This window comes from Oncorhynchus masou, chromosome 24, assembly GCF_036934945.1.
Source record: "Oncorhynchus masou masou isolate Uvic2021 chromosome 24, UVic_Omas_1.1, whole genome shotgun sequence".
NCBI lineage: Eukaryota > Metazoa > Chordata > Actinopteri > Salmoniformes > Salmonidae > Oncorhynchus > Oncorhynchus masou.
Window position 1 is genome coordinate 38,373,672 of NC_088235.1, and position 12,552 is coordinate 38,386,223.

General features: G+C 40.1%; 1 protein-coding gene across 1 annotated transcript; it reads left to right on the top strand.

The window, feature by feature from the left end:
- Positions 1 to 2,545: 2,545 nt before the first annotated feature.
- LOC135511379 (membrane-associated guanylate kinase, WW and PDZ domain-containing protein 3) lies at positions 2,546 to 11,875 on the top strand. The gene is made up of 8 exons (XM_064932912.1): positions 2,546 to 2,551; positions 3,332 to 3,535; positions 3,761 to 3,997; positions 4,210 to 4,299; positions 4,666 to 4,743; positions 6,486 to 6,791; positions 7,012 to 7,110; positions 10,004 to 11,875. Exons 1-8 carry the CDS (start codon positions 2,546 to 2,548, stop codon positions 10,154 to 10,156), a joined length of 1,173 nt encoding a protein of 390 aa, XP_064788984.1. The 3' UTR covers positions 10,157 to 11,875.
- Positions 11,876 to 12,552: the final 677 nt, after the last annotated feature.

Sequence of the window (12,552 nt, forward strand, 5' to 3'; positions counted from 1 at the left end):
CATTAAACTCTGTTTTAAAATCCCTGGGTGGTTTTCTTCCTCTCCGGCAAGTGAGTTAGGAAGGGCGCCTGTATCTTTGTAGTGACTGGGTGGATTGAAGCACCATGCTCAAAGGGATATGTTTACCCATCTACCAATACTGTAGCTGCCCTTCTTTGTGAGACATTGTAAAACCTTCCTGTCTTTGTTGTTTAATCTTTGTTTGAAATTCACTGAGGGACCTTAAAGATAATTGTATGTGTGGGATACAGAGATGAGGTAGTAATTCCAAAATCATGTCAAACGCTATTATTATTAAACAGGCCATGCAGTTTATTATGTGACTTGTTAAACAAATGTGTACTCTTGAACTTATTTAGGCTTGCCATAACAAATGGGTTTAATACTTAATGACTCAAGACATTTCAGCTTTTAATTTTGAATTACTTTGTAAACATTTCAAACAACTTCATTCCACTTTGACATAATGGGGTATTGTGTGTCGGCCAGTGACCATAAATCCCATTTTTAATTAATTTTAAATTCTGGCTGTAGCACAACAAAATGTAAGTCAAGGGTTTGTGAATACTTTCTGAAGGCACAATATCACCCTGCTTCTGAAGTGTTCTGGTCCTTAATAGATAACCAATAGAACTGTATAGCTTACTTTTCCTTATCTGCCATCTTGTAAAGGAAATGTGTACATCTCCCAAAGGGACTGTCTCTCTGATTTCATCATTCCTGGAAAGGCAGAGCTCACTGTTTCCTGCCATGTCAGTAGACTTCTATAATTGATTAAAGCCTCTAGATTGCTACAATATCCCTTGGTCTTAACAGCTGCAATGATGTACGTGGTGCTTTGTCTCTGAAACCTAACAGAAATGAAATACAATTATCTACTGATAAATATGCATAGAGCTGGTCGTGACCGGCACTGAATTGCATGAGCATGCAGTTCTTAAGTGTGTAAAATGATTAACAAGAATGTAAACTAATTGAGACTGGAGAACAAAGTTTCCTTTCATCTGAAATGTAGACAGATATACCGTCCGGTAAGAATATAATTTCACAAGAACTAATTATCTCTGAAAACAGTACTGCTACATTAATTAGCATTCCTCCTCATGCCATGGTGCTTGTTTTGGCAGCTTGTCTAGTGCCTGCACAGTGAACTCACTTTGTCATGATTCCATTTTAATCCTTCAAAAATACAAATATTTAATCTGAGCATTATTAGTGCCAATGATCTAAAGGTACATTTACATTTAGTTCATAATCAAATAAAGTGTATTGTTGCTTAACAATACATAATCTAACACATTTTTCTGTGTTAAATTGTAATTTATGTGTATTGTGCATCTGGTTTCCTCCTGGCTTTGTATTCTTATTGTGCAATAACTTCTGGATTTATCTCATTTTGAACAGCAATGCCTTAAATGTTCAATTCAGCTATTTTGACATTATCAATTCTTTTCTGGGTAACAATTAAGTACCTGATTTGTTTTTAAATTAAAATCGTAAAAAATAAACAAATTGCTTCTTAGCAAAGAAAAACCTCTCAAACAAGGATTTTGCTAGGAGTGGTTTGAGTGGGCAAGGTAAAACTGATAATTAGCTGTTATTGGCAGAGAGTTTTGGAACTCTTTCTTATTGGTCTATTAACTACTTTACTGCATGTGTTACCATGAAAGGCCAAAACTCCCTCCCACAAAAACAGGCAGATATTTCAGCTGGACTTTTCAAACATCTCTTACACTAAAAGGGCATTATCATTTTCACAATTTCAGTATTAATAAACCTCAATAGTGTGGATATATATATATATATATATATATCACAGAAAAATCTTGTTTTTGACTGCTCTAGGCCTTTAAGATGGAGCTACTTGGAATGTTCAAAATTAAATAGCTTTTGGGGTCTTGGCTATTTCACAGCACTTGGACACAGTTCACATACACTACATGACCAAAAGTATGTACAAACATGCTCGTTGAACATCTCACTCTAAAATCATGGGCATTAATATGGAGTTGGTCCCCCTTTGCTGCCTTAACAGCCTCCACTCTTCTGGGAAGGCTTTCCACTAGTTGTTGGAACATTGCTGCGGGGACTTGCTTCCATTCAGCCATGAGCATTCGTGAGGTTGGGCACGGATATTGGACGATTAGGCCTGGCTCGCATTCGGCGTTCCAATTCATGGGGTTGAGGTCAGGGCTCTATGCAGGCAAGTCAAGTTCTTCCACACCGATCTCAACAAAACATTTCTATATGGACCTCACTTTGTGTTCAGGGGCATTGTCATGCTGAAACAGGAAAGGGCCTTCCTCAAACTGTTGCCACAAAATTGGAAGCACAGAATTGTCTAGAATGTCATTGTATGCTGTAGCGTTAAGATTTCCCTTCACTGTAACAAAAGCGCCAAGCCCGAACCATTATTCCTCCTCCACCAAACTTTACAGTTGGCACTATGCATTGGGGCAGGTAGCGTTCTCCTGGCATCCGCCAAACCCGGATTCAAGCATGATTCATCACTCCAGAGAATGCATTTCCACTGCTCCAGAGTCCAATGGCGGTGAGCTTTACACCACTCCAGCCGACACTTGGCATTGCGCATGGCGATCTTGGGTTTGTGTGCGGCTGCTTGGCCATGGAAACTCATTTCATGAAACACCTGACAAACAGTTATTTTGCTGACGTTGCTTCCAGAGGCAGTTTGGAACTTAGTGTGTGTTGCAACTGAGGACACAATTTTTATGCGCTACATGCTTCAGCATTTGGTGGTCCCATTCTGTGGACTACCACTTCTTGGCTGAGCTGTTGTTGCTCCTAGACGTTTCCACTTCACAATAACAGTACTTACAGTTGACTGTGGCAGCTCTACCAGGTCAGAAATTTGATAAACTGGCATCCTATTACAGTGCCACGTTGAAAGTCACTGAGCTCTTCAGTAAGGCCATTCTAATGCCAATGTTTGTCTATGGAGATTGCATGGCTTTGTGCTCAATTTTATACACCTGTCAGCAACGGTTGTTGGCTGAAACAGCTGAATCCACTAATTTGAAGTGGTGTCCACATGCTTTTGTGTATATAGTGTACATTCCTGCTTATGAACTTAAAAGAAAAATAAAGGCAGGTTGTAAGCTGACTGGTATATACAAATGTTTATTGTGTTACTGTGAGTACACTAGTCTAAAACTGTGCATTATTTCAGTTTAAAACTAAATGACACAATTTTAAAGTAGATTTATTTGTCTTAAGTGTAATCTCAATAAACAAAATGAGTTCTGATCCACAATCATTGTAGACTAATCATAACATGTTTAGCTATGCATGATATTTTCTGACTCTCCAGGGGTGTAGAAATGCTCAGGCTAACACATCCTCCAGTCGCAGCAGTAGCCACAACTGGCCCATCTCTGGCCTGCGCTGGGTGGGAGCCTCCAAGGAGCTCCTGCATGGGGGCCTCAACCTGTTCCCCGTCAATGACAGCGTGAGGGGACGCTGCTCCAGTCCAGAGAAGGATGCTGAGCAGATCGAGGAGGAACAGCTTGAAGACGTGAGCATACTCTTCCGTTGACCTTATCTGTCTCATTGTTGTCTTTGATTTGATTCAATTTTCTTTAGATTTTGAGGTCTCACCTTGTTGACGTCCCACTTATTGGGTATATTGTTTTCTGTCTCCAGAGGTCAAGATCAAAAGGTTGTACTTAAGCTGCTGAAAGCTACAGATTGGAACTTGTTCCTTTCTCTCGCTCTTCCTTCTCTCCCTCCCTTCTCCCAGGATGGTTCTGTCCATTTCTCTGAGGGAGAGGGGATGCCCAGGAGGTTCAGGCATGACAGAGGAGACGTCCAGGAGGACAGGAAACTGCAGCGATGCAGAGCTCAGCAAGCAGGGCCCAGTCCCCAGTCCCCCCCACATAGCACTGAAAAGTTTGCTAGCTCCGGGAAACAGGTCCAAGCTGGGGCTGCCGACAGGACCTCGTCACACGACTCGGTCATCTCCAAAGTGCCCTTAAGAGTAAATCTGCACGCCCTATGATATAATGTATTCCATTTGTTTTTCAAACTTCAGTTCCTATTAGTGCTAAAATGCAAGTCCCATGGTATAGATGCTTTGTGGTGGAGGTGTACCATCATTTTTAATTTTGTATGCAGGCCAAGTTCTTTCTATAGGTCGCTCTGTTGAGATACAGGCTCATTTGTACACTAATTGTGTTTTTCCCCACTTAGCTACAGATCAAAGTTTGCGGCCAGAGGGGCAGTCTGGGAATCAGCATTGCAGGAGGGAAGGGCTCTCTGCCTTACAAGGAGCGTGATGAGGTCAGCCTTATCGCAGGAGCAGCAGTCCTGTCAGACTTGATGCGGCACTGCTGCAACTCCAATCGAAGCACCAACTCCTGCATTATAACCATAGCTAATAATAATATCTGTGGAGTGGCATTTATTAATGGCAGAAATGTTAGTCAGCAGTAATATAGCAGAATAGTTACTTAAGTAGTTGATATTACATTTCAGTGGTAGTTCTCAGCTGACTTATTTAAGAAGCATGAGAGATGCAGACAAATCCAGATTCAGATTATTGGAGGCGCAGTGAAACCACAGTTGATTAAAAAATGTCCTTTGATCATGTTCACTATTTAAATGCCAGTTGTTGTACTTCTACTAGTGTATATTTTCCTTTTTCAGGGCATCTTTATTTCCAGAGTGTCGAAAGGAGGGCCATCAGAAAAGGCGGGGGTCCACATTGGAGACAGAGTACTGGAGGTTGGACCCAAACATCCTGCCATGTTTATAGTCCCTGTAGTTTTAGCCGTTCTGATTATTTACATGTAGGTCTTTTGACCACCATATGATAAATCACCAGCCCACATCCCCTCCATACCAGGCTTAGTAAAAGAGGCAATTGCATTTCACCTCCTAGCCAGCGGAGGGCGCCATTAGATGGACACAAACTGTTGGCTGCAGTGTTAGACAGCCTCTTTTTCTGCATGTACAGTGAGGGGAAAAAAGTATTTGATCACTGACAAAGAAATTCAGTCTATAATTTTAATGGTAGGTATATTTGAACAGTGAGAGACAGAATACAACAAAAATCCAGAAAAACGCATGTCAAAAATGTTATAAATTGATTTGCATTTTAATGAGAGAAATAAGTATTTGACACCCTCTCAATCAGAAAGATTTCTGGCTCCCATGTGTCTTTTATACAGGTAACAAGCTGAGATTAGGAGCACACTCTTAAAGGGAGTGCTCCTAATCTCAGTTTGTTACCTGTATAAAAGACACCTGTCCACAGAAGCAATCAATCGATCAGATTCCAAACTCTCCACCATGGCCAAGACCAAAGAGCTCTCCAAGGATGTCAGGGACAAGATTGTAGACCTACACAAGGCTGGAATGGGCTACAAGACCAACATCAACTCAACTCACCTTTTTTGGAGGAGGAATGCTGCCTTTGAACCCAAGAATACCATCTCAACCGGTCACAAATGGAGGTGGAAACATTATGCTTTGGGGGTGTTTTTCTGCTAAGGGGACAGGACAACTTCACCGCATCAAAGGGACGATGGACGGGGCCAGGTACCTTCAAATCTTGGATGAGAACCTCATTCCCTCAGCCAGAGCATTGAAAATGGGTCGTGGATGGGTATTCCAGCATGACAATGACCCAAAACACACGGCCAATGTAACAAAGGATTGGCTCAAGAAGAAGCACGTTAAGGTCCTGGAGTGGCCTAGCCGGTCTCCAGACCTTAATCCCATAGAAAATCTGTAGAGGGAGCCGAAGGTTCGAGTTGACAAACTCCAGCCTCGAAACCTTAATGACTTGGAAAAGATCTGCAAAGAGGAGTGGGACAAAATCCCTCCTGAGATGTGTGCAAACCTGGTGACCAACTACAAGAAACGTCTGACTTCTGTGATTGCCAACAAGGGTTTTGCCACCAAGTACTAAGTCATGTTTTGCAGAGGTGTCAAATACTTATTTCCCTCAATAAAATGCTAACCAATTTATAACATTTTTGACATGCTTTTTCCTGGATTTTTTTGCTGTTATTCTGTCTCTCACTGTTCAAATAAACCTACCATTAAAATTATAGACTGATCATTTCTTTGTCAGTGGGCAAACGTATAAAATCAGCAGGGGATCAAATACTTTTTTCCCTCACTGTATAGGCTACTGTTACAACAAAGTTATGCTGGTTTGTAGAACAAACAATATCTTGCTCTTAAAGCAAGTATACAAAAATATCTATATCTAGAGAGTAGATATCAATATATGAGTGATATTGATATTGGTCAAAGAATTGACCTTTCATTGGCACCAGAAATGAAATATCAAAGTAGACCAAATGTGAATATGAATTGTGGGCCCATAAATATACCTGTTTTATTTTCAGTGAATGCACATTTTGATGCGATAGCTTCTATTACCCACCCTTGACCCTTGACCCCTGCTTCTATTTTTGTTGGCATCCAACCGGATCATTTGTCACTTGTCCATCCAGGTCAATGGCCTGGACATGCAGCAGGTCAGCCACCATGAGGCTGTCACTGTCCTGAGGAATGCTGGGAGCTGCATCAAGATGAAAGTCATGAGGGAGAGGACTATCCCGCGCCTCCATGCCTGCCGGGCCCAGCAGGAAAGCACTGTTGCCGTCACCGCGGAGACGGACATTCTCATGAGCTGGCAGCTTGTTGACCTGGAGGATGGACGCCAGCGACCCAAGGCCAAGCAGCCAGGTTCGGAGCCCTCTGTGGATTGTGACCTGACCAAAAGGATTGCGGCTGGAATCTGTAACGGCAATGGAGGGGTGAGTGGAGTTGACCACTAATGGCTCTAACTATAATTGTGTTGACAAAATAAAGGTGAGGCAGAACAATCATTTTAGGTTGGATATTTCACAGGTATCAGAAAGTCCACAAGATGTCCTTTTAAAACGACTCCATTATTATACTGTCTTGTGTTCTCTGAATATTCTCTCCAGCTAGGTTATGGTTTTCATTATTGTTTGTGTCTTTGTTTCTTTTCAGTCTGATCTGCAGAGCGATCTTAATTGGTCCTTCTTAAAAGGAGAACCGGAGGACTCGTTTAAAAGCAATGCACTTCAAGTGGTGAAAAATACCATGACGGTAAGCAAAAGGATCTTCTCAGGGGTCAAAAAAATATGTCCTTTCCTCACCCCCTCTCCTTTATTTGCACTAGTCTGAAAAACTGACAAGGTGAAAGCCAGCTAGTGGAAGCTCATCATTAGGCTGGTTTTCACCTGGTCAAGTCTTTAACAACCAGTCCAGTTAATGGGAAGGAGACAAAGGCAGGACAGATTATGATATATATATATATAGCCTCACAAGACTTTCTGATGCACATAGCTGTGGGAAGTAGGGGTGCTGGGGGTGCTGTGGCACCCCCTTATAAATGTAAATGATCTTGCCAAAATGTGTCAAAAAAATATTTTCCTCAAAACTCCTGTCTGAACAGTCATTAAGAAAACAAAAATACTACACCAGAGAGTGTAATTCAGCTACAAAGGATCAATAGCTTCTAAAAAAATTGCTGTGGATTAAGTTTTATCACAAACACTTACAGGCGGGAAGGCCACAATTTGGGCGCTAAATGTAGAACAGCTTGTTGCATTGTGGCCATAGACACAATCCATACAATGATTTTGGAACCTCTAACCCTGGCACTGACTGTTAAACTGATGGGTACACTAGCAATAGCTGCCAGTCTTGACTTGAATGGGAACTGCCATCTATGGATTCTATTTGTATGGCTGTCAGTTTGCCCTTCACACATTTCAAAATACAATAGCGAGAAAAACAGACCTACTGTTTGGAAAGCAAATGACTACGAATCTGTCAATTCTCAACAACGTTTGAGCTATTCTGAGTGAGCAGCACTGTTTTTCAAAGTAGCTTATCTTGATATATTGGAACAAGTGAAAGTTTATTTGTAGCATACTATATACAGTATATATCAGGATGTCAGATAGGAGAATTTGGTGCCAGACCAGTCATGCATATGCATCAGGTGTGTAACCCATTAGGGAGTACACCTACGCCGCCATCAATAAACAAGTCATATTGTCCAAATAAGCCATGTCCTTAAAAACAGCCTTTAAACAAATTACAGAAAGACTATTCCTTGTTTCAATTGTGGCCATTCTGACCTTGAGCAAGTCAGTTAACCCCCAATAATAACTGCTCCCTGGGCGCTGATGACGTGGAAGTTGATTAAAGCACCCCCTCTCTGATTCGGAGGGGTTGGGTTAAATGTGGAAGACGCATTCAGTTGTGCAACTGACTAGGTATGTCCTTTCCCTGACATTTTTGTTTGTTTTTACATTCCTAAAACAATAATTGTCCACCTCATGGTTCAGCTGTCAGAGATTTGAGCACTAAATGCATCAAGACATTACATACATAAACATGTTTTTTTTACCTTTATTTAACTAGGCAAGTCAGTTAAGAACATTTTTTTATTTTTTTCTATAGGCTTAGGCATCCACTGTATGATATTAATCTAAAAAATAATATATATTAAACCCACAAATGCTGATGCTCCAGATACTCAACTGTATTGTATTGCTTCTTTAATCAGCACAACCGTTTTCAGCTGTGCTAACATAATTGCAAAATGGTTTTCTAATGATCAATTAACCTGGTTGCTGATAATGGGCCTCTGTATAACTATGTAGATATTCCATTAAAACCGTCCGTTTCTAGCTACAATAGTCATATACAACATTAACAATGTCCACACTGTATTTCTGATCAATTTGATGTTATTTTATTGGACAAAAAATTTGCTTTTCTGTCTAAAACAAGACCATATCTAAGTGACCCCAAACTTTTGAACGGTAGTGTATATAAATAAAGGAAGAGAAGCCCAGAGAGAGAGATAGATATGCAACGACACCAACATGCATTTCTTAATCCATGTCAGATAGGCTATACAGATATAGGCATGAAGAGGGAGGCTAATTTGTTAATCAAAATATTATATTGTTAGATTATAGGAATAACTCTGGTAGTCCTCAAACTTTCTTCCTCATCTCAAGTTCAACTGTCGGAGTCAGTTGGAGGGCAAGTGTGCACTGCCTTCATATCATAGGCCTGCAGTATAATAGGCTAATAGCCATACCATACCAAACCTTCACAAAAGTTTCTAAACTTTATTCGGGTAATATCAAAAGTAAGTCAAGCCGTTGTTCATAGTGAAAATACGAGCAGGATATTATATTGCGGCAAACACAACATTACAGTTGAAACTTCATTTGGCCTAAGAAAATGTCCCAACAGAATAAAACAAAACACGTTTTGCTTTTTTAGATTTAGGTTATTAAGTAGGCCTTTAATAATAACAATGATATACAATAATAATAAATACAAGAAATTGTATCCTACCTGAATAGTGAGTCACACAGTAGAAGTCCGCATTTGGCCATTTGTGTGGTATTAAAAAATATTCTGCTAATGTAGTCGATCATGTAAATTACGTAGAATTGGATGAAATGCGTTTATAAAACGCACAAAAAAAATCCAGACCCTTCCAGACCCACCTCAACACATCTTTCCACCGTGTCTATGCTGATGCAATCTTTGCATCTCGTCAGTCATCAGTGTCCCTTAGATTTACACTCTTGTTGAATAATTCATCATTTACAGTATGAGCACTATCAAACGCCCTTAACGGGATTCTTCACTTCAAATGTTTGTCAGATGTGTTCTAAGCTCATAAGTGGTGTAATATCAAGTTTAGGTCATGTCTCACACCATCTGTTGTTTAGATCCTATTATAGTATAACTCAACCCCAGATGAATCGAAAAGATACACACCGTCAACTTTCCACATTTTATTCAGTGTGTCTTTTCCATTAATTTGGGATTGGGGTGTACATTTAGACAACAGATAGTCAGATGTGGACTCATCACAACAATTGTGAAATGTCAGTATGCCTTCAAACTAACTCATTTTATTTCCCACCCATTAATGTTCAATTTCTGGGCAATTTCCTGCTAGATACCTCGGATTATCCTCACCCACCCCTCCACCTCAGACGAGGATGTAGAGCCCTTGACACAGGACCCTGGCAGTGAGCCATTAGAGGACTTTGAAGATCCTGACAGCCACATCCACTCTGAGTGCTTTAACAGTGCGTTCTACCCCCCTTGACCACATGCCTAAAGTTTGCAATGTTGAAAACAACTCACTTGTTATACACAATCCACTGGGCACAGATGTCAGTTCAACGTGTAGTTTTGATTTACATTTGGTTGAGTTGTAAAATCAACAAAAAAATGGCACCATGTCATTGGATTTAGGTTAAAAGTTGGGTGAAAAAAATAAGAAATTCCCTTACGTTGATGACTTTTTCCAATCAGTTTTCCACATTGATTGAAAGTCAACATATTACATTATTTTGGTTGAAATGATGTGAGAACTGTCTTTCTCCTGTCTTTTGTATAGATTGACTTGTTTAAAAAATGATATTCCAGCAAAAGATTTGTTTACATGATTAAAAAACTAGTAAAAATGGCTGTTGTCTTTGCACTGCTATTTTGGGATGATTTACACCACTGTTTTGTTGAATTAATGTTGATGGCTGCTACAGTAAATGTTAAGACCATGGCAGGAATTAACTCATTAACTTGTGCCAAAACTCTTTGTTTTGGCACAACAATAGACTTGCTTTGCATTGCATCAGCCATGTGGGAGACCAACCACAATGAATCAAGACAAAAAATAGTATTGTTACACTCCAGCTTCTCTGTCTCTGAAAGGGAGATTCACAAAACAAAGGATAGTTATTTAGAGGAAAAATATCTGTACGACACTTAAAATCTGTTGTGGACTTTCAATTTAGAGGTTTGTGTTCAGTTGGGCAAAGTGTTATTCTTCTAGCTACCTCTACCAATGAGCCACTGAAGCAGATGTTTTGGCAAATGTTATGCCCCCCTAGCCATGAGAGAGAGATGTCCTTTTACTCTCCCCAATAGGAGCTTAGATAAAATGTCACATGCCTGGTGTGACTATACAGTGGGTGTGTCCCTACCGAGGCTCTGGAGACAGTCTGAACCCTGACCCCCTTCTCCTAACACCTGCAACCCAATGCTGTCTTTTCACCTGGTGTCAATATTTCTAATGTATGAAAGGCCAGTCAGTCTAATGTCATAACCTCTTAATACTTCTATACTGGTCTGAGTCACTCGGGAAGGAGTCTTTCATGTAGTAGTTGTGGTGATGTCTTCAAATGTACTTTGAATTAAGATAGTGTGATGTTGCTAAAGAGATAGCAAATCAATTGATTTCACACTTCTCAGGTTTGATGCCTCACCAATGCCTTTGGTATTCTCACCACCGTGTGTACACGATGGCCACTGCTAATGTTATTTCTAGAAAATTGTGTATGAAGACTCTCGCCTGAGAGAATATTCTTGCTTACTCTTCAGTCCACGCCGAAAAGCACCAATGTTCAGGTTATGATATGTCAGTTGCGACAGAAATCATTCTAGGCAGCAAAGCAATAAACCTCAGTCTTCCTTTAACATTATTCCATCAAGTCTCTGCTGTCACTGAAAGGTAGCATTGGTATACCAGCAGAGGAGAGGCTTATTGTGGAGATAATGAAATATTTATGTTGTGGCCACATTTTCTGCAAGAATCTTAGCCAGAGTTTTTAGTTATGCATTGCCTCTGAATAAACATACCTTGTTTACTGATTCCAATCTGTGTAAAATCAAAGAAAGAATTGTACTTAACTGGTTACCTGCTACTGTACTAGAATGTGGAACACTTTAGACCTCACTTTCCTTGTAAGATATTATTTTATTTTGATGTTCATTCTCACCATTCTTATATTGCCAAATACTTAATTTCTCAATAAAAAGTTATCTGAAAGTTGTTTTGCAAACTTTTTTAAAGCTCTGTGAAACCTGTATTTTTTTCAAGTTAGAGGTACAGTGCCTTGCGAAAGTATTCGGCCCCCTTGAACTTTGCGACCTTTTGCCACATTTCAGGCTTCAAACATAAAGATATAAAACTATATTTTTTTGTGAAGAATCAACAACAAGTGGGACACAATCATGAAGTGGAACGACATTTATTGGATATTTCAAACTTTTTTAACAAATCAAAAACTGAAAAATTGGGCGTGCAAAATTATTCAGCCCCTTTACTTTCAGTGCAGCAAACTCTCTCCAGAAGATCAGTGAGGATCTCTGAATGATCCAATGTTGACCTAAATGACTAATGATGATAAATACAATCCACCTGTGTGTAATCAAGTCTCCGTATAAATGCACCTGCACTGTGATAGTCTCAGAGGTCCGTTAAAAGCGCAGAGAGCATCATGAAGAACAAGGAACACACCAGGCAGGTCCGAGATACTGTTGTGAAGAAGTTTAAAGCCGGATTTGGATACAAAAAGATTTCCCAAGCTTTAAACATCCCAAGGAGCACTGTGCAAGCGATAATATTGAAATGGAAGGAGTATCAGACCACTGCAAATCTACCAAGACCTGGCTGTCCCTCTAAACTTTCAGCTCATACAAGGAGAAGACTGATCAGAG